The sequence below is a fragment of the Anolis sagrei genome, chromosome X, assembly GCF_037176765.1.
Source record: "Anolis sagrei isolate rAnoSag1 chromosome X, rAnoSag1.mat, whole genome shotgun sequence".
Lineage (NCBI taxonomy): Eukaryota > Metazoa > Chordata > Lepidosauria > Squamata > Dactyloidae > Anolis > Anolis sagrei.
In genome coordinates this window covers 72897730-72919606 of record NC_090034.1, presented here as the reverse complement: position 1 = coordinate 72919606, position 21877 = coordinate 72897730, and the positions used below count along the sequence as shown (strand labels likewise).

At 42.2% G+C, this 21877-nt stretch overlaps 1 protein-coding gene and 1 long non-coding RNA gene across 9 annotated transcripts in view; one reads left to right on the top strand and one right to left on the bottom strand.

Annotated features, from left to right (window-relative positions):
- The window catches only part of PIGV (phosphatidylinositol glycan anchor biosynthesis class V), a 34810-nt gene extending 18191 nt beyond the window's left edge, over positions 1-16619 (top strand). For all 8 annotated transcript variants that reach the window (XM_060784503.2, XM_060784500.2, XM_067473736.1 and 5 more), the window contains 2 exons: positions 3572-4726; positions 14599-16619. In XM_060784503.2, the coding sequence (XP_060640486.2) occupies positions 3572-4726; positions 14599-14895 (1452 nt within the window). In that variant the 3' untranslated portion in view covers positions 14896-16619. The remainder of the gene's footprint in view (positions 1-3571; positions 4727-14598) is intronic.
- LOC137098025 (uncharacterized) lies at positions 1801-21853 on the bottom strand. Its single transcript, XR_010910547.1, has 3 exons — positions 20877-21853; positions 16745-16846; positions 1801-3165 (listed from the first exon to the last, which is right to left on the bottom strand). It is a non-coding gene; the product is annotated as an uncharacterized lncRNA (long non-coding RNA).
- Between the last annotated feature and the right edge of the window lie 24 nt (positions 21854-21877).

Genomic DNA, 21877 nt, shown 5'->3' with positions numbered 1-21877 from the left:
CGTCTGTTTGAATAAGAATGGCTTGGCTGTAAGGTAGCTGACCTGACCGCTGCTTTTCAATCCTGAATGGTAAAACAGGACTAGTGAATCATATTGATATGTAGGAGGAAGGTTATTCTGTACATCTATGCACATAGCTACAGAAATCTTTAATTTATTTTTTCCCTCTGGCCTCAATGGTTTGTAAACTATATTCAACATATTTTCTGATGTGTTTCTATTATTAAAATGAGAACTAAAAACTTAAAGCACTTTTGGGGAATTTCAGTAACCATATTGGGGATCAAGATCCCATGTAGAACACCTTAATGTGGTGTCTGGAAAGCTCACTAAGAAAGCAATTCACTAAGAAAGCAATTTCTCTTCTTTGCAGGTTGTCCACTATAATAAACACAGTGAGTAGCAGTAGGATTTTAAATATATATAAACTAAATCCCAATGCTGCTCTACCAAAATTATAACACTCACAGATCAAGAGGGAGTATGGTTGCTGAACCAACTGTATATTTAAAAGTTAAGAATTGGGAACCACTAGAACTGGGAGACTTAAAATGATTCCTCAAATGAATTCTGCTGCCACCATCTTAATAATAATCAGGTTGAGGTAATATTGAGAGTTTGTTCTGTAACACACTGTGCCACTATGGTTTCTTAGAAGCTGCTGTGAAGCTGACTTTAATAATACTTTGACCACAAAGGTATTCACATTGAGGCTAGTGTAAGTTGAATAAAAGAACAAGAACGTTTATTGAACAAACTTGAATAATTCAGGTACAAATGCTTACTGGTTTCAGTAAAATACTGGCATAAAAAGCTTGTGGTTGTGTCAGAGTAAAGATCTTAAAAACTTCTGGGTTACAAGTCTTCAAAGTTCCACCACAGAAAATTACTTCAGGAAATAAATCTCTGAACATAACTCCCAAAAATGCCCTTTAGGAATCTAGCCAAAAACCCTGTACTAGACTTCCTTAGGAATTTAACAGACCACTAACGGGTACTGCTCCTTCACAGTATTCTAGCTATTTACTCAATAGCTACTCTGAATACTTCACAAAAGACTAAACCAATCTTCTTCGCTAAACCCAAAACCCGCTCTCACTAACACCAACACTTCTTCTCTCTCCTGCTCCAAACCCTGACTAAACTGGGACCTCAAGTCTCAGTTTAAAAGCCACTTTTTTCCTCTAGACCACTTAGGCTCCGTCCCCATCTTTCTAGCCAGTCCTAGCCTCCTGATTTTCCCTCTAAGACTTGAACATGCCCCCTCAAGGCAAACCTAACTAAAATGGCTTTTCCCTGTCTCCCTTTCCTAAAATGGATGCCGTGGCTTCGCCAGGCCCACTCCCTTTAGGCTTCAGGCAGCCAGCTAAGGTAAAGGATTCATTACATCCACCATTATTTCTATAGTGTCTGCTCACATTAACTTCCATTGAATTGCCTTAAGGTCCTTGAATGTTTACATTTTTAATTATTCAACTACTTCTGTCTTGCCCTGCATCAGAAGAGCTCAGTTCTTTGAAAACCTATCAGAGCAAATATATATGAATCAACTCTTTTTTTGTAAGACATTGTAAAAGGAACCGAGTGACTTTTTCATTCATATATGTACAATGTGAATATCTTGCTCCCTGTAACCAAAGGTAATCTGGAATGCAGGAGAAGCAATGTACAGAAAAATAAATATACCTTATATACTCAAGTATAAGCAGAGTTTTTCAGCCCTTTTTTTCGACTGAAAAAGATTCCCTTGGCTTATACTTGAGTCAAGCTTGTTTATTATTTTACTCTGTTGTTGTTATTATTACATTTATTATTTTGCTCTATTTTATTATTATTATTATTATTATTATTATTATTATTACATTGTATTCTATTTATTAATATCACATTTATTATTTTACTCTATTATTATTTTTACATTTATTATTTTACTCTCTTTATTATTGGAAGGAAATATATGCACTTTTTCATTAAAGAAGGTTAGAATAACAGGTTAATTAGAGTTGGACAATCTTATCTTAAATTACAGTTTTATGCAAATATTCAAAAACATTTCAACTATGAATGCCTCAATGTAATTTTATTGGTATCTATTTGCTCCATCATTAAGTCATCTAGGCCAGGTGCTTTACCGGTTTAACATCGCTTAATAGCTTTTTGGAGTTCTTTCAGGTTTATGTGAGATGCCAACTGGTGGGTTTCAAGTTCTGACACCCTGTTGATTTTCACCTTTGCTTTTCTGCAGATAGCACACCAGCTGTTACGTTTGCATGTCCACAATTGACCAGAGGGTCACTATCCAGGTGTCTCAGCAATTACCAGGCTCTTCAGCTGCTCTCAGACATGTCAAGATTCTCAAGTAGTTCTATCAAGCGGTATTTTTTAGCTTTAGCTATGGCTGTAGATAATTTTTGGCCTGCTGCTGTAGTCTCGTTGCTGTATGGATTCTCTTGGAAAAGTCTGAGATATTTCTGTGGCTGGTTTCGCGATTCTTTGTTTAGGCCTGGAAGGTAGCTTGTGCAGCAGCCTCTAGGGATTGAGAGCCTTGAAGATCTTTTCACAGCTTCTACAAAAAGGTCATATAGCCTTCTATAGATGGTTCTATATCAGAAATAGCTGCTTCCAAGTTCTCTGTAAACTTTGTCCAGTTAACTTTATTGAAATTATATCTTCTGCGGAAAGGGACATTTTGTGGTCTTACAGTTGCATATGCTTGGCAGCATATTGGTCTTTGTTGAGTATTAGGTATTGGGTTTAATACCCTTTTAATGCATAATAAATAAATAAATCAGTTATCTTTTTTTTTTAATTTACCCATAGCAGCTGCATTTCTGTCACATTGCCAGGGCTCTGCCTTATTTAGGTAGAGATGAATCAAACTCCCAGTTTTAACCAACAGCTTAATTAAAACAGCACTTACTTGCTGGCTGTTCTTATAGTCCAAAATATAAAACACAAAGATAGCATGCAGCTACAGAATAAACAAAAACTGATAGCAAAAATAACTTCGTAGTCAAAAGGGTCCAGTCCAATGGTCAAATGCCGACAGTTCAATAAACAAAGTCCAGGGATCAAGAGTCTATACCGTAGTCAAAAGCCAGTCCAAACGTTCCAGAATTCCAAGATTACAGGAGACAGGCCAGGATACCAAAAAATCCAACAGACCTGGGGGGAAAAACCAGCAGCATCCACCATCAAAATACAATAGATACTTTTCTCCCAAAGATCAGTCTCAAGGTTAGTTCCTTAAATCCAGTAACACCCAGGTGCAACCCATCTCCTGCACACCTCCACCCCTAATTGCTTTCACCCATGAACTCCCACTTACAGATTACCAAACCCTCTAGAACGAATACTCACATTAACCCTTCCATCACCAACCACCATCAACTGCAGAACATATGACAATTTCCTACCTTTGGGTTATACTCGAGTCAATACGTTTTCCTACTTTTTTGTTGTAAATTTAGGTGCCTTGGCTTATTTTCGGGTCAGCTTATACTCGAGTATATACGTAGTTAAATACAGATTGTGGAATGAATTACCATTTTCTGTTTCTTTCCATTTGTAGGCCCTTTTCAACATTTTGATCCCGGATCATGCTGCCGATGCTTTCTCACCACCGCGCTGGTTAGAGTCTGGGTTTGCGGACCAGGTCTTGGAATGGCTCCTGGGAGGCTTATCCCGCTGGGACGCAGAGCACTTTTTGTTCATTGCTGAGCATGGCTACATCTATGAGCATAATTGTGCCTTCTTCCCTCTCTTTCCCCTGATCCTGCGAGTAGCAGCAGAAACAGCCCTGTGGCCCTTCAGTGGTTTCCTGTGTCTCCGGAGCCGCCTGCTCCTTTCTGCAGCTCTTCTCAATAGTCTTTTCTCTGTCGTAGCATCCTGGGTTCTGTATGAGCTGAGTTGTCTAGTCCTACGATGTCGCAGGAGGGCTTTCCTCTCAGCAGTCCTCTTTTGCCTCACCCCAGCTAACGTCTTTATGGCAGCTGCCTATTCAGAAAGCATGTTTGCCCTTCTTGTGTTTACTGCAATGTGGCAGCTGGAGGAAGGGCAACGTTGGGCCAGCGTTCTTCTCTTCTCTCTAGCCACTGGGGTACGCTCCAATGGACTAATCAATGCTGGATTCCTTCTCTATTCCCGGACAAAATGCTTTGCCTCCCAGCTCCAGACAAAGGCTGGAACTGGAATAAAACTGCTGCAGAACATAGGTCACTTCCTAAGCATGGCAGCTTCTGTGGCAGCCATGTCTGCATTTGTTTTCCTACCTTTTGCTTTGTTTCAGTTCTATGCTTACTGTCGGTTCTGCAAACCCAGTGAACATCCTGTGCCAGGATTGCTGTTGCAGCTGGCTGTTGACAAAGGTTATCACGTAGCAAGCATGAATAATGGTGAACAGCCATGGTGCTCCTGGGACTTCCCTGTACTCTATGCCTATATTCAAGATGCTTACTGGAACGTTGGTTTCCTCCGGTACTTCGAGCCCAAACAGATCCCTAACTTTGTACTTGCTTCACCTGCTATTTTGCTGGGATCTTGGGCAGTTTGGTGGTATGTGACAGCAAACCCTTGGCACTGCCTGACACTTGGCCTGCTGAAAAGAAAGAGTGGAATGAAGAAAGAAGACAAGCCGTCTGCTGGTTTCTCCTCTCCTGGTGTATTTGTTTACGTGGTCCACGCAGCAGCTTTGTTGGTATTTGGAACTTTTTGCATGCACGTACAGGTAAGTCTGGCAGGTTTTTAAAGGGCTGTTACCAGGCTGCTCAGAATAAGGAAAGAGGGTGGTTGCTTCTGAATGGCTCCTGGGCCAAGAAAGATGTATCCAGCTCAATTCTGTCAGTCTTAACGAGAAGTACTTCTTGAACTCTCTTCATAAGGGGGCATAAATTATTCAGGTGGAAACCCTCAGCAAAAAGCCAGGATTGACATCTTGATCTGATGGGATAACTGTCTGAAACTTGTTTCATTTCCATATGACATTTTTTAAATATCTAAGATGGTTTAGAGATATGCCTAAAATATAAAGTGTGAAGTGATAACATTTTGGACTTTCTCTGCTCTGCTGACATGACATCCTTTAATGGGATTTAACTTGGCATGCCTTGTGTGCTGATAATATAGTTTTAGCACACATTGAGGCAGACTGCTCCAGCCAAGCACAGACTAGTTGTTCTGGATTGTGACTTCCACTATCATGGCCACCTGCCATAAAAAGTAAAGGTTTCCGCTGACGTGAAGTCTAATCGTGTCCGACTCTGAGTCCCCTCTGGGGTGGAGCTCATTTCCATTTCTAAGCCAAAGGGCTGGCGTTGTCCGTAGACGCCTCCAAGGTCATGTGGCTGGCATGATTGCATGGAGTGCTCTTACCTCCCGCCAAAGCAATACCTATTGAGCTACTCCCATTTGCATGTTTTCGAACTGCTAGGTTGGCAGAATTTATTTATTTATTTACAACATTTATATCCCTCCCTTCTCACCCCAGAGGGGACTCAGAGCAGCTTACAAGTTATATGTACATACAACATATTATATTATTAGCATAGCACAATATTAGTATTATATATTATATTGTGCAATACCACTATACTGTAATATTATTAGTAATATTACATGTAATATAAAATATATAATTATTATATTTTATTATTTGTATTATATTGGATTACATTATAATATTTTTATCAATATTATATGTGTATACAATATATTATTAGCACAGTATAATATTAGTATTATATATTATTATATTGTACTATAACATTATACTGTAATATTATCAGTAATATTACATGTAATATAAAATAATTATATTGTATTACATGTAATATTACATTACATATATTGTATTTCATGTAATATAAAATATATAATTATTATATTGTTATAATACTAATAATTAGTATTATTATGTTAGCTGGGACTAACAGCGGGAGCTCATCCCACTCCCCAAATTGAAACCACCGACCTTTTGGTCAGCAAGTTCAGCAGCTCAGCGGTTTAACTTCCCACACAGAACCCCCATGACCAGCAGAAAATACTGTGTTTTCTGATGGTCTTTGGCAACCCCTCTGACACTCTCTCGCCACACCCCCCCAGGGGTCCCGACCCCCAAGTTGAGAAACACTGCTGTAAGGTTTTGTAAAGTTGATCCGTTGGCTATTTATTAAAAAGAATTGCCATTTGGTCTTTAAAGAGCTGAATAGTGTCATTGTTGGTTTACCTTTACCTTTACCTAATTTAGATTACAAAAGTTCAAACAAATGCAGCTAAAATCCATACCGTACCAAAATAGAAAGTGCAAAAGCATTGCTAGTAATAAGAGTTTGCCTCATACTGCTCTTTCGGAACTCGATGTGTCCCCAAGGAATGGCATTTCCCCGAATTCCTCTTGTGAAATTGATACCTGCCTAGGGAACATTGAGAGTGGAGTTCATTTGACTCAGCCTCGACTAGTTGGTCACAGGTTGCAAGACTCAGTGGAAACTGCTTTTCCTTTTTAAGTGACTCATCATAATTTCAGGGGAAGAAAGTTCAAAGAAAGAAGAAGTAGGAAATTTCCCTAGATTATCAACAGAGAGTGTTGCCTGTTCTTTGCATACTCCTCCGGTGATTCTTCTTTCAGCCTGAGGGTCAACTGCAGAGAGTTGTGGCAGAAAATAAACACTGGAAAATTATGTCCCAAAAGTAAAGTTTCAGACATCCAACAGAGTTGACTCAGAACCTCATCCCATGAGCAGGGACAAAGCGGAGGGAACAGTCTTTACTCTGTTCCCTCCCATCAAGCTCCATCTTTCCACTTCCATCAAAACGCATTCTGGGTCCCATTTCCATGCGCTGCAGAAATGGAGTTCCACCAGAAGTGCCCTTATGCCATATTTATTTATTGTATCAGAAGTGAACCGAGGGTACAGTGATAATGTATTTAAAAAGTACAAAGTTTTAAAACTCTGCATGATATTAAATGTCCTTTGACCATTAACTGACCACTTGGAGTGCCTCTGGTGTTGCTATAAGAAGGTCCCATTGTGCATGTGGCAGGGCTCAGACAGCATTGTAGTAAGTGGTCTGTGGTTTGCTCTTCTCCACACTCGCACGTCCTGGACTCAAATTTGTAGCCCCATTTCTTAAGGTTAGCTCTGCATCTCATGGTGCCAGAGCACAATCTGTTCGGCGCCTTCCAAGTCACCCAGTCTTCTGTGTGCCCAGGGGGAGTCTCTCATTTGGTATCAGCTACTGATTGAGGTTCTGGTATCAGCCACTGATTGAGGTTTCAGGTTTTAGCCTGCCACTTTTGGACTCTTGCTTGCTGAGGTGTTCCTGCAAGGATCTGTAGATCTTCGAAAACTACAGTATTTCTTGATTTAAGATAGTGCTTCTCAACCTGGGGTCTCCAGATGTTTTTGGCCTTTAACTCCCAGAAATCCTAACAGCTGCTAAACTGGCTGGGATTTCTGGGAATTGTAGGCCAAACACATCTGGGGACCCCAGGTTGAGAACCACTGATTTAAGGCATTGGCATTCTGGCTGATATCCGAACAGGGGATGGGCCAGAGATATCACTGCCTTGATCCTTTCCTTATTGGCTGCTACTTCCCAGTAGTTATCAAGTGATACAATACCAGCTTGTTGTTGATTTGTTCAGTCACTTCCAACTCTTTGTGACCTCATGGACCAGCCCAGGCCAGAGCTCCCTGTCATCTGTGGCCACCCCCAGTTCCTTCAAAGTTAAGCCAGTCACTTCAAGGATACCATCCATCCATCTTATTTCTAATAAATTAAAAGTATAGGTAGCTTTTTTTGGTTGTAAAGTTGCATTTTAAAAATATCAGAAGTGCTCTTGATTTTGTGATGTGATAAATAACATTTTAAAGGAGTCAGAATAGTATAGTGATTTGTGTATTGGGCTAAGATTCTGGGAGACCAGATTTGAATCTGCACTCAGTTGGGAAACCCAGGGTGTGACCTTGAGCACGTTGCACACTCTTGACCTCAGAGGAAGGCAGGGGCAACCCCCCCCCCTCCCGAATAAATCTTGCCAAGAAACCCCTAGAAGTCACCATCAGTCTTGGAGCCCCTGGTGGCACAGTGGGTTAAACCCTTGTGCCGGCTGAACTGCTGACTGAAAGGTCGGTAGTTCGAATCCGGGGAGTGGGGTGAGCTCCAGCTTCCCATGTGGGGACACGAGAGAAGCCACTGACAGTGCGTGCCCTGGGCAATGTCCTTGCAGACGGACAATTCTCTCACACTAGAAGCAATTTGCAGTTTCTCGAGTCACTCCTGACACAAAGAAAAGTGAATTTAAAAGTACCTAACAGCAACAAAAATATTTATAAAAATACATTTTAATAGCAATTTGGAAAGTTTTGTGCCATTCTTTTATTAACCCTTACTGGTTCCCACCTAAAACAATAAAAACTAGTAAGTGATGCAAATAATTGCTTTTTAAAAGAAAGCATACATCTTAAAAGACTACAATGAATTTAACATGTTTATAATGACACATTTTAGTGAAGGCACCTTGGGACTTTCAAAATTGATTATGGCATAAGGTTTGGTTGGTTAGAATCCACTCATCTTAGGTGCCTTCACTAAAACATGTCCTTCTAAACATGTTAGTGACTTCATTGTTTTTATTGTTTTATGCTGTGGAGTATTTGTCACAATTGTCTGCAATGTACATCGGTTTCTTGACATGTTAGTCAAGGTGGAAAGTGTCACTTGAAAGCAGACAGTTGAGAAAGCCACTATTCTGGAAGTTAAGGTATTTATTAGAGCAGGGGTTCTCAACCTGGGGGTTGGGACCCATGCAGGGTTGTGAGGTGCATATCAGAGGGGTCGCCAAAGACCATCAGAAAACACAGTATTTTCTGTTGGTCATGGGGATTCTGTGTGGGAAGTTTGGCAGAATTCTATTGTTGGTGGGGTTCAGAATGCTCATTGATTGTAGGTGAACTGTAAATCCCAGCAACTACAACTCCGAAATGTCAAGGTCTGTTTTCCCCAAACTCCACCAGTGTTCACATTTGGGCATATTGAGTCCTGCTGCCAACTTTGAACCATATCCATCATTGTTTGAGTCCACAGTGCTCTCTGTATGTAGGTGACCTACAACTCCAAAACTTAAGATCAATGCCCAGCAAACCCTTCCAGTATTTTCATTCACTGGACTAAATTTGGCACAAATACCTAATTTTGTCACTTGGGAGTTGTAGTTGCTGGGATTTATAGTTCACCTAAAATCAAAGAGCATTCTGGACTCCACCAACAATGGAATTGAACCAAACCTGGCACACAGAAGTCTTTGATTGTAGGTGAACAATAAATCCCAGCAACTACAACTCCCAAGTGACAAAATCAAACCTCCCCAACCCCAGCAGTATTCAGATTTGGACGTATTGGGTATTTGTGCCAAATTTGGGCCCAGTGAATGAAAAGTAGCAAAATTACAGTTCTGAAATAGCAACGAAAATAATTTTATGGTTGGGGGTCACCACAACATGAGGAAGTGTATTAAGGGGTTGCGTCATTAGGAAAGTTGAGAGACACTGTATTAGAGCCAAGCCAATTTGGATGAAATTATAAACCTTATAAAATTATAATCCTTAAAAAGCCATTGTGGTGTTTTTTTTAATGGATATATACAGTAAAAGATTTTTATAGATAGCTAGAACTACGGATTAATCTGTCAAAGGTTTGGAGAACGTCTGTACTGCCCAATTTTTCAGCCTTGAACAATGGGTGATTTTTTAAACATCCCAAGTTGCTTGTTGACAGCCCAGTTCTTATTGACCGAAATGAAATGGTTTGACTTTTCCTCATAGCTTGCCTGAAGCCTGTCTTTCTACACCTTCTAATTCTCACATATCACTTGTCAATTTCCCCTGCAGCGATTTCTTTCTTTCAGATGACTGCTGTATTGTGTTCCACCCCACAGTTGAATGCGTTTGTTATGTGAATAGCACTATTGACGTACAGAACGTGTTTGCAGTTTTTCCTTAGAACAGTCAACAAAGCAACATATTACTCCATTTCGTAAGCAGGCGATGGCATCATTTATTGCTATTATTTACAGTTTCCCATCTTACATGTCGCACTCTTGTATAGAATTAAATCAAAACGGACAAGTTGCTTCCTGCAAGGAAGTGGCAGTTTAATTCTTTCTTTACAGAGAAATACAAATGATAGTGATCAGATGAAGAATGTGTGGATGCAGTGACGTGTACTGGGCCTTTATTTTTGTAAAGCAGCCACTGCCAATCTGGTATTTTCCAGGTGAATTGGACTACAATCCCTGTCATCCACACATAGCTGGGATCTGTGGGGTTGTAGCCATGTCCAAAGAGAACTGGGTTGAGAATAGCTGCTGTAAGAAGGTCAGACCTGGGTTTGAGCAAAGGACTTCACATACGTGTCTCAAGCAGAACTTGGACTCCTTTTTGAATTCTAATCTCCCAGTCAAGGTGGCCACTAACCATGCTGAGAGGGACATTTTGGGAATTGTGCTCCAGATAAAATTAAAGTTTCCCATGTGGAGGCAGTGACACACTTTGTATTTCTACACGTGAAGATTCCTGCAGACACAGATTGGAGCCAGGAAATCAGAAGGAGTTTACTTCTTGGGAGGGAAGCAATGACCAATCTTGATAAAATAGTGAAGAGTAGAGACACCACATTGGCAACAACGATCCACATACTTAAAGCAATGGTATTCCCCATAGCAACCTGTGGATGTGAGAGCTGGACCATAAGGAAGGCTGAGCGAAGGAAAAGAGATACTTTTGAACCGTGGTGCTGGAGGAAAATTCTGAGAGTGTCTTGGACTGCAAGAAGATCCAACCAGTCTATAATAAACCCCAACTGCACACTGGAGGGAAGGATATTAGAGGCAAAGATGAAGTACTTTGGCCACATAATGAGAAGTCAGGAAAGCTTAGAGAAGACAATTTTGCTGGGGAAAATGGAAGGAAAAGAAGAGGGGCAGACCAATGGCAAGATGGATGGATGGGATCCTTGAACTGACTGGCTTGACTTTGAAGGAGCTGAGGGTGGCCATGGTGGACAGGGTGTTCTGGCGTGGGCTGGTCCAGGAGGTCACAAAGAGTCTGAAATGGCTGAATGAATAAACAATAACAAAAAAAAAACTAGTCCAAAGAGAACTGGGTTGAGAATAGCAGCTGTAAGGTCAGATCTGGGTTTGAGCAAAGGACTTGACATATGTGTCTCAAGCAGAACTTGGACTCCTTTTTTAATTAAAATCTCCCAGTCCAGGTGGCCACTAACCGTGCTGAAAGGGACATTTTGGGAATTGTGCTCCAAATAAAATAAAATCAAAGTTTCCAAGCTTTGTTCTTTAAATGTGATGAGGAAGAGAGACGGACTCATAAAACTAATAGTCCTGACTTGCCAAGTCAAGACTGGATTGCTGTGAGTTTTTTGGGCTGTCTGGCCATGTTCCAGAAGCATTATCTCTTGACATTTTGCCCACATCTATGGCAGGCATCCTCAGAGGTGAGGTATATTGGAAACTATGCAAGGGAGGTTTATATATCCGTGGAAGGTCCCCTCTTTGTTGGAGGCAAGTGTGAATGTTGCAATTAATCACCTTGATTAGCATTGCAAATCAAGACTTTTTTTTAGTTGTTCAAATTTTCAGGCTTAGCAACAATTGTTAAAAAAAGACAAGTGCTCATGGTTAGTGAGTATTGACCTGGCATTTCCTGTTCAGATGGTATAGACAAGGCCTGCACAACATGGTTCTCAAGTTACATACTGCCCACCAAGTGCACCTACTGCCACTACTTGCTGGTATGTGCGCCCATCACTGCCACATGCTGCCAAAAAGGAAGGAAGGAAAGTAGAAAAGGAATGGCAGAAAGAAATAATGAGGGAGGAAAAAGAGGGGGAAGGAGGGGAGAAAGAAAGGGAGGTAGGAAAAAAGGAGAGAAGGAATTCAGAAAGCATGGCACAGTCGTTTGAACCTCAGACTATGTTTCTGAACCCACTGGGTGCCTTTAGGCAAGTCACACTCTCTCAGCCTCAGAGGAAACCAAATAGGGTTGTGGAAACCAAAATTGAATAAATCTTGACAAGTAAATTCTGTGATTGGACCGTCTTGCGGTTGTCCTAAGTCTGAAACGACTTGAAGGTACACAGAAATAACAATCCTATTTAATCATTAATTATACCTTACTTCGAAAGTGAGTTGCTAAAAACCTATTTGCAGCCTCGAGGCTTAGCCTATATAATGTTGGCCCCTTACTACTGTGATAGATCTAGTGTTTCAGGTCTCATACAGGAGCCCCTTCTAGACTGCTGTTGTGGTTAAAAGTAGATCTCTGTCATTTAAAAGTAGACTTCCAACTTCCTGAAGCTAATAGATATGTGGGCTGGAGTGCAGAAGGACTTAAAAGAAATGCTCAGGATGCCATCCATCCAAGGCCTAAGATATTACATTCAATTTTTATTCTAACTGATTTTCCACCTCCCTCCCCCAACAGTTTTTGTACAGCAGGGGCTGAGGGGGAAAAGGAAAGGGCCTAAGGCTGTTAGGAATTGTGGGAGTTGAAGTCCAAAACACCTGGAGGGTCCAAGTTTGCCCAGGTCTGCTCCAGAGAGATGCCTTTTTTAAAGCAAGGAGTCAACTTGGAAGAAAATGCTTGTTTAATTTTGAAAGATCTTGGGCATACAGTTGGACATATCATCTCTACCTTAGAAAAAGGGACAAAAGAAAAAGGAATTTAAGTTTCAGACTGATTTATTTTAGTATGCTCTTGAATAGATATGTCTATTTCTTCAGATGCACCGAGAAATACTAAAACCATGGGTTGCTTGATATCCATAACTGCTCTCAATGCTAGAATAACCCAGATATAGTTAATCCCCAAGTTATAAACAAGATAGTTTGAGTAGATTTGTTCTTAAGTTGAATTTGTATGTAAATTGGAACAGGTACATTTTTAAGCAACTCTATCTATCTATTTAAATATCTATCTATCTTTCTATCTATCTTTCTATCTGGCTTTGGATAGCAATGGGAAGGATTAATACCCTAGTGTTTCCTTTGCTGTCTGTGCTTATGTTCAGAAAATTTATCTTCATTTTCTGTCCCTGTGATGATTGGGTTTTGGAAAACGTAGCTTGTTGTGGAAACAAGGATCGGTGAGAAATTGTCCGTGGAGACACCTTTTCCCTATACAGTGCAATACAATACAAAACTTTATTACAGTCACTGACCAGCACAAAGTGAAGCAGTTATTAAAAAACATATTGGAAAACAGTTTAAAATCACAGTTTAAAAACACAGGTTAATGTAACAGGTGTGGAACCGAGGGGGGGATGACTGATAGGAGGGGTCAAAGCACTGGGGGGGGGGCAATAAAGGGGATGGGAGGGGCACATTTCACATTACTTTACCCTCTAGTGCAATTAAACCCCATTGTTTCGTCCCACCTGAACCTCCTTCTAGATACATTGCACTACTTACCTAGAGTTTTTAAGCCTTTTAATCTTTGCAACCGGCCCTGCCCATCATGATCGACTATTGTGATTTTATTTTGCATTGTGTGCTTATCTTGTATCGCTTTTTATTTTATTTTTTATCTTATATTTTATTGATGTATTATTTTATGTTGTATATTTGCTTTGATGTAATTGTTGGCCTTGGCCTTGTATAAGCTGCCCCAAGTCCCCTTGGGGAGATGGTTGCAGGGTATAAATAAAGTTTTATTATTATTATTAAGAATAGTAGCATTTCAGCTGTAACATGTTGCTCTAACTACATTCCCACAGGGTGTTGCTTTGCGGGGTCAATCATCATCCATCTAATTTTAAGTGCTGCAGCACAAAACTTAGCAACACTGTTATTGTAGTGCTAGAGTCCGAATCTTATACAGTAGAGTCTCGCTTATCTGACATAAATGGGCCAGCAGAACTTCGGATAAAGGAAAATGTTGGATAATATGGAGTCTCCTACAGCCCCCATCCCTCCCAGTTCCCTTGTCTTCGGCGCTACCTTTCAACTGTGCAGTGCTAGACACTTAGAGTCAGCCGGCCCTGGATGAGGATGAGACCCGGGTGTTTTGTGAGACTTCCGGAAAGGAGTCAGCCAGGCCTGGGTGCTTTGCGAGAGGAAAAAGGAAGCAGCAGGCCCTGGAAGTGGGCTGTAAGGCCCCGAAAAAGATGAGCTGCAAGGGGGAGGTAGTAGGCCCAACCTATACCGCCTACTTTTCTCACCGCCTGCTCTCCTCACTGCTCCTCGCTCACATTGGAAGGTGCGCTCAGTGTCGAAATCACAGGGGGAAGGAAGGAGGACACTTTCACTTCCGGTCCTGCATCCTCCCTCCTTCAGATAAGCGTTAGATAACACGGAATATCGAATAAGTGAAAGTCGGATAAGTCAGACTCTACTGTAACTCAGTAGTGAATTTCTCTTCTGAAAGGATAGATTCCTGTTGTTTTGCCCCCATTTGACTGCCTGCACTTTTAAAGGTGTTGCTAGATTCCTCTTTCCTCTCTCCCTTTTTCTTCTTTTTATGTTGCAACAGACTGATATGGCAATCCCTTTGATAATTCCTGCTTTGTTAATTATTTCAACAGGTTATAACCCGGTTTTTGGGCTCCTCATCTCCGATCCTTTATTGGTTTTCTGCTCAACTGCTTTATGACCATGAACCTTTACTGCAGAGAAGGGCTGCAGATCCTTGTCATGGAAGAGTCCGCTCTGAGAAAACCCCAGAGAGCGACTCTCTGTGGGACAGAAAGGAAAACCTTGTGCTGGCGCTTCTGAGCAACTGGAGAAAAACTACGGCTCTCACCCAATGCATTCTGGGATATGGACTTTCCTATTGGCTTCTGGGTCTGGCCCTTCATTGCAATTTCTTTCCTTGGACATAAGTGTTCTAGAACAAGTGAAGAGAGTTTGTTGAACTCTAATTGGGCTGTAATTGGCTGGATTGGGGCTCTTGATGGAAGAACATGTAAGAAACTAAATGTTGTGGACTAAATAGAATAAGGGGGCATTTAATTATCACAACAGATGCACAGTTATATAGACACATGGAACAAAGAGGTTAAGGGATTGCATAGGGGAAAGAGAAGGGCAGTGGGGATGCAGGTGGGTGATAAAAATGATAGGAAAACATGTTTACGTGAACATGCAGATATATGTATCATCATAAGCCAAATACTCATGGCCGAGCATGACTGTCTTCCAAGGGTAGAGATTTGGTGGTGGGTCCGTAAGTGACTGTAGAAAATTGTTGTAATGTTCGTTGTTGAACTGTCGGTGGACAGACTCACAGTTCAGTATCTTATAGGGTAGTCGTTTATTCCATGTGTAGGTTACCTCCAATGCCTTGTCTGACAAGCTGCTTTTCAAACACTGTCTCCAGTATAAATACACTTGCAGCTGTGTTCACAATGGGCTGTCTTAAAGGCACCTTACACCACACCTGTTCTGGAGCCACATGCTCTGACACAACGTGAACAATAATATCCCATTGGAAGGCTTGATGTACCTTTCTCTCAGCCCGCTTCTCCCTTTTCCTCCATTCATTCCTCCTCAATATCAGCAGCACTGTTGGTATCAGCTGACCTCCAGTTAAGACACTCAAAGGCCAGGACTTCCCAGTTCTCTGTGTTTATTCCACATGTTTTTAGGTTAGCTTTAATCCCATCTCTTTTTCTGACCACTAACTTTCCATTTTTGAGCAGAGAGAAAAGTAACTGCTTTGCGAGATGGTGATTGGGCATTCAGACACCGTGGCCAGTTCAGCAAAGGGCTCATGGCTTCAGTGCTGGTGGTCTTTGCTTCTTCCAGCATGCTGACATTTGTCCGGCTGTTTTCTTCCCAAGAAATTTGCAGGATTTTCCGGCAGCTGATGGAATTCCTCTTTCCTCTCCAAAAGTTGAGAGTGACGTTTGTAGACGGTCCATGTTTCACATAATAAATTTATAAACAAGCACCTTGGTATCCCTATGAATGTCCTGATCCTCGAACATTGCTTCATTTGAAAAAATGCACTCACAAAGCTCAGACGATGTTGTATTTCGGCGTCGAGGTTTGTGTAGAGGTGGCTGCTAAGGTAGCGGAAATGGTCAAAATTTTCTAGCTTACAGTAAGTGTTCAGTGAGAGACCAAACCTTTCATATGTTCCTGCAGTGGTGTTCCCAAATATATATATGTGTGTGTGTGTGTTATTGCAGACAGAATATATTGGCAGGCTCAAATCCAGAACCTCAACCAATGGCTGATACCAAATGAGAGACTCCCCCCCCTGGGCACACAGAAGACTGGGCGACTTGGAAGGCGCTGAACAGACTACGCTCTGGCACCACGTGATGCAGAGCCAATCTTAAGAAATGGGGCTACAAAGTGGAATCCACGACATGCGAGTGTGGAGAAGAGCAAACCACTGACCACCTGCTGCAATGCAACCTGAGCCCTGCCACATGCACAATGGAGGACCTTCTTGCGGCAACACCAGAGGCACTCCCAAGTGGCCAGATACTGGTCAAAGGACATTTAATCGACTACCAAGCTTGCAAATTTTGTTTTGTGTCTGTCTGTTTGTTTTTGTTCTGTTAGAAATGTAATACAATCGTCTGGTTGCCCCTGACACGATAAATAAAATAATAAACAAATAAATAAATAAAATGGCTTGTAGGTCTTTTTCTGAATGCACACTGTGTACGTTATCATCAGCACATTGGAGTTCTATAACAGAAGTTGTTGTGATCTTACTTTTGTCTTTCAGCCTGCTGAGGTTAAAGAGCTTGCCATCTTTTGAATAGGTGATTTCCACACTGGTGCGAAGCTTCCTGTCAGCAAGGTGTAGAATCATAGCTGTGAAGATGGAAAATAAGGTTAGAGCAATGACACATCCGTCTTTGACACCTCATCCCACTGTAAATGGGTCACTTTGGGAGCTGTTGCTGTGTAAGACTGTTGCATATGGATATGTAAATATATGCTTATTCCTATGCATGCAAGAAAGAAAATAACATGTAGCAGCCGCAGTCATGTGGCCTAAAGTAATTTGATACAGTGCAGGATATCTTTTTTGTAACAATATATGGCTTTCAAAACCAATTTGAGTTCAGCCTAAGATGGTTGTGATGTCAACACGAGCCAGCCACACTGGACCTGGGATGTAACCCTTGTGGATTACCCTTATGTGGCATCCAATGTATTAGAATTTCATTTAACTTTCTTAAGTCACTCCCCTTTAGGGGAGCCTTTTCAGCCTTGTTATTTGTTGTAGACCTTGAGGTTATCCTAAGCTGGTGAATAATCACCACTGTTTATGTAGGTGATGTCATTTGACTACATAGGCTTGGCATTCAGGTAATCAATCTGTTAGTATGTAGGTAAAGATTGCTTATGTTAGTCTGGACAAGATAAGTGATACTTGTAATCAAAAGAGCTGCTAGTCTAGCAGGAGTCCAGCTGCTTTGGGTGAAGTTGCACTGCATTTGGAGACTCGGGTGTCTGGGCCAGAAAATCATTCCCATTTTAGGCTGGTGTGCATTCTGCACTTCTTTCTATGGAACAGGGTGGATCATTGGGTAGTACAGGGAGCAGCTTTCAGCCACTAATTTTTACTGGATGTGCACCAACTGTGAACAACAGAAAAATGCAAAATGGGAAGTGGTTGAAAATCCACTTCTGGATTCAGAAAAAAAAACAATATTTAAATGCTAAACATTGCAGAGGTACTGCAAAATCACTGAAGACGTAAATTGCTACTCTTGGACAACGTAGACCAGACAGCTTGTCATTTTAATGCCCAGAAAAGGGATGTTTAGAAGGATTGAGTGGCATAAAATGGCTTTTGAGAGTGAAACGTGTGATTCTGGGCCTATTCTTTGTCCACTCAAGACCCCACTAGAGGACATCTGAACATGGTAAAATAAGTCTGTTATACCTTGCAGCAAAGCACCTGCAAAATTTAGTCAGACGCTAATACTATGACTATTATTGTGAGCATACATAGGCCTTTCACATTCACTGCAGAAATTGTGGCGTAATGTAAAATAACCCATGTGTAGTTCACGTTTGATCAGCCCACACGCTGCCTTGTCAGAGAAAGAAAATATTCCATGCAGGTGAACAGTAAAGAACAAGTGGTTTACTCTTCGTACTTCAGAACAACATCTACAATATGATCAGTTGCATCTATTCACATAATGTCTTTTTATGAGAGATTTACAATAAGTCTTTCTTTGTCCATGTAGGTAAACTTCAGCAGCTCATGAAGTGAGAGCACACCAAACTCTGTCTCTGCACCTACATAACTCGAGCCTGAACAAAAATGTAACTAGTATCCAGCCATCTCCCTGGCCATTGCCCAACCAATTTATTTATTTATTGTGTCAGGAGCGAACCAAACAGTTGTATTTTTTATGAAAAAAAACCCACACACACAAAGTTTGCAAACTTGGCATTCTATTAAAGGTCCTTTGACCAGTAGCTGGCCACTTAGAGTGCCTCTGGTGTTGCAATAAGAAGGTCCTCCATTGTGCATGTGGCAGGGCTCAGGTTATTATTATTTATTATTATTTTAAACACTTATATTCTGCCCTTCTCACCCCGAAGGGGACTCAGAGCGGAGCACAACATATACATGGCAAACATTCAATGCCTGGGTACACTACATAAACATTAAAAAACCATTTATCTAAATATTAAAATACACCATTTAAAATAACACAATTTAAAACCGTCCTAGCCATCCGCATCAAATCCAATTGGCCCTGTCATCTTTCCCATTGTCGCTTCATTGCCCTGTCCCAAAAGCTTGGTCCCACAGCCAAGTTTTTACCATCCTTCTAAAGGACAGGAGGGAGGGGGCCGACCTGATCTCACCAGGAAGGGAGTTCCATAGCCGGGGAGCAAACACCGAGAAGGCGCTGTCTCTCGTCCCCACCAATCATGCCTGTGACAATGGCGGGACAGAAAGCAGGGCCTCCCCGGAAGATCTTAATCTACGCGATGGTACATAGAGGGAGATGAGTTTGGACAGGTAATTTGGGCTGGGGCCATTTGGGGCTTTATAGGTTGCATTGTAGTAGGTGGTCTGTGGTTTGTTCTTCTCCACACTCACATGTTGTGGATTCCGCTTTGTACCCCCATTTTTGTGGTGCCAGAGCGCAGTCTGTTCAGCGCCTTCCAAGTCACCCAGTTTTCTGTGTGCCCAGGAGGGTCTCTCATTTAGTATCAGCCATTGATTGAGGTTCTGGGTTTTAGCCTGCCACTTTTGGACTCTCGCTTGCTGAGGTGTTTCAGCAAGTGTCTCTGTAGATCTTAGAAAACTATTTCTTGATTTAAGTCAACCAATCAGCTTTGTACATCTTATTTTACAGTTGGCACACACACACTGACTGATTCCTTGCATTCTCCAACAGAAATGACTCCTATAAAGGTGAAAAACCCAAAATAAAAAGGCAGGTTTTCTTAAAACTTGAGAAGAACTCTAGGAATATTTAGTTGCAATGGGATGTCCTGGAGGATCTAGAGATTCCTAGAGAGCCTGTAATAATCAGATCCACAAAAGTGAAGGAAGGGCTGCCTGCAGTGCTTATTGAGAGCCTGGGGCTCCTCATTTCTCTCTTTGGAAACGTTTATCTTGCTTCCAGTTTGCTTCTCAGGGTAATTCAAAGGCTGTCTGTAACTTCAAAGAACCCTGCATTGCTTGGGGCTGATTCCTTAATATCATCCCAAGTGGCCCTTGTTTGTACCTTGCCAACATGAGAGGATCCTTCTGGGCAAGGAAGGGGAGCAAGAGTTTGATGTGTGCAGGACCTGCCTTGGCCTCCTGGTGGTTTGCAATCATTTTGTGGGAAAAGACCCTTTTCTATCAAAATTCTTGCTCTTGAGAATGCAATTGGAAAATGTTATTTGCACCGGCCACTTCCCATCTTTCTTAAAGTATTTGCTCTCTTTTAAAGTTAGGCTATTAGGAATTGTGGGAGTTGAAGTCCAAAACCTGGAGGGAGGCCCAGGGAGGCCTTTTGCCCCACAGAGGGCCTCTCTGGGGTGAATTGGGAAGGCAGGAGGAGGACTGCCATTATGGCCTCCTCTGGGGTGAGATGGCAGGAAAGAAGGGACTGACAGGGAAACGGGAGGAGAACCGCTACTGTGGCCTCCACGGAGGATATTTATTTATTCATTTTGTGTCAAAAGCATTGCATAAATAATTATAAAACTGATAAAAGGAGCACAATAATTTTAGACCAAAAATGGACAACGGCGACCGCATTGTCTGTAGCTTTGGTGATAGTATGATAGCTGGGTCTGGAAGCTCCGAGTGTTACGGAGATGCCGCAAAGGCGGTTGTGAATAAGGGAAAAGAGGGGGCAGAGTGAGAGTGAGGAGAGCGAAGGAAGGATAGAAAGGAGGGGACGCTTAGGGTAAAGGTTAGGGCAAGGTTTAGAGTTTGGGTTAGGGTAAGGGGTTATGGTTAGGGTAAGGTTTAGGGTTTGGGCTAGCATAAGGGTTAGGGTAAGGTTTAGGGTTAGTTAGGGTACAGTTTAGGGTTCGGGTAAGGGTTAGCATAAGGGTTAGGGTAAGGGTCAAGGGTTACGGTTAGGGTACAGTATAGGGATAGGGTAAGGGTTAGGGTAAGGTTTAGGGTTAGGGGTTACGGTTAGAGTACAGTTTAGGGTTAGGGTAAGGTTTAGGGTTTAGGTTAGTGTAAGGATTAGGGTTTCGGTTAGGGTAAGGAGTTATGGTTAGGGTAAGGTTTAGTGTTTAGGTTTAGGAGACAGGAAAGCCTAGAGAAGACAATTATGCTGGGGAAAGTGGAAGGCAAAAGGAAGAGGGGCCGACCAAGGGCAAGATGGATGGATGGCATCCTTGAAGTGACTGGACTGACCTTGAGGGAGCTGGGGGTGGTAACGGCCGACAGGGAGCTCTGGCCTAGGCTGGTCCATGAGGTCACGAAGAGTCGGAGACGACTGAACGAATGAACAATAACAACAACAAGGTTTAAGGTTACGGTTAGGGGTACAGTTAGGGTAGTTTAGGGTTGGGGTAAGGTTTAGGGTTTGGGTTAGGGGTTACGGTTAGGGTACAGTATAAGGTTAGGATAAGTTTAGGGTTTGGGCTAGCGTTAGGGTAAGGTTTAGGGTTAGGGGTTATGGGTAGAGTACAGTTTAAGATTAGGGTAAGGTTTACGGTTTGGGTTACCGTAAGTGTTAGGGTAAGGTTTAGGGTTAGGTTTAGCCTTACGGTATGGTTCAGGGTTAGGGTAAGGGTTTCACCATTAAAGAACTCTTACATTCTTTTTGTATTATCTGTCTCCGGCCTGGCTGACATTAGCTAAGTTTTTCTTGTGCAATGCCATGTGGCATCTCTGTAACACTAGTGCTTTTGTGAGGCCGCTTGGGGGTGAGAAGGGCGGGGTATAAATATAGGAATAAATAAATAAATAGGGGGGGGGGAGAAAGAAGGCACCTGAGGCTGTTAGGAATGGTGGGAGTTGAAGTCGAAAAACCTGCAAGGAGGGCCCAAGTTGGCCCAGGCCTGCACTAGGTGGTTGTGAGAGTGGCCCAGCATTTGTCTTTCCAAATAATAAGCAGTTTGGGGGGGGGGGGGGAGAAGGAAGGTGCCTGAGGCTCTTAGGAATTGTGGGAGCTGAAGTCCAAAAACCTGCAGGGAGGGCCCAAGTTGGCCCAGGCCTGCCCTAAACAGTCCCCTTTTGCTGTGGGCTTGGGTGTCCGCGCAGTGTTAGCGTTCGACGTGAGGTAAACGTGCAGGAAAGAAGAGGCCGCTCACTGTGGCCTCCTCTGAGGCGAATTGGCGGGAAAGAAGGGAGGAAGGAGGAGACCGGAAGCTGCGTGGAGGGGCGCTGGGAGGGAGGCCTGGTCCGCTCTG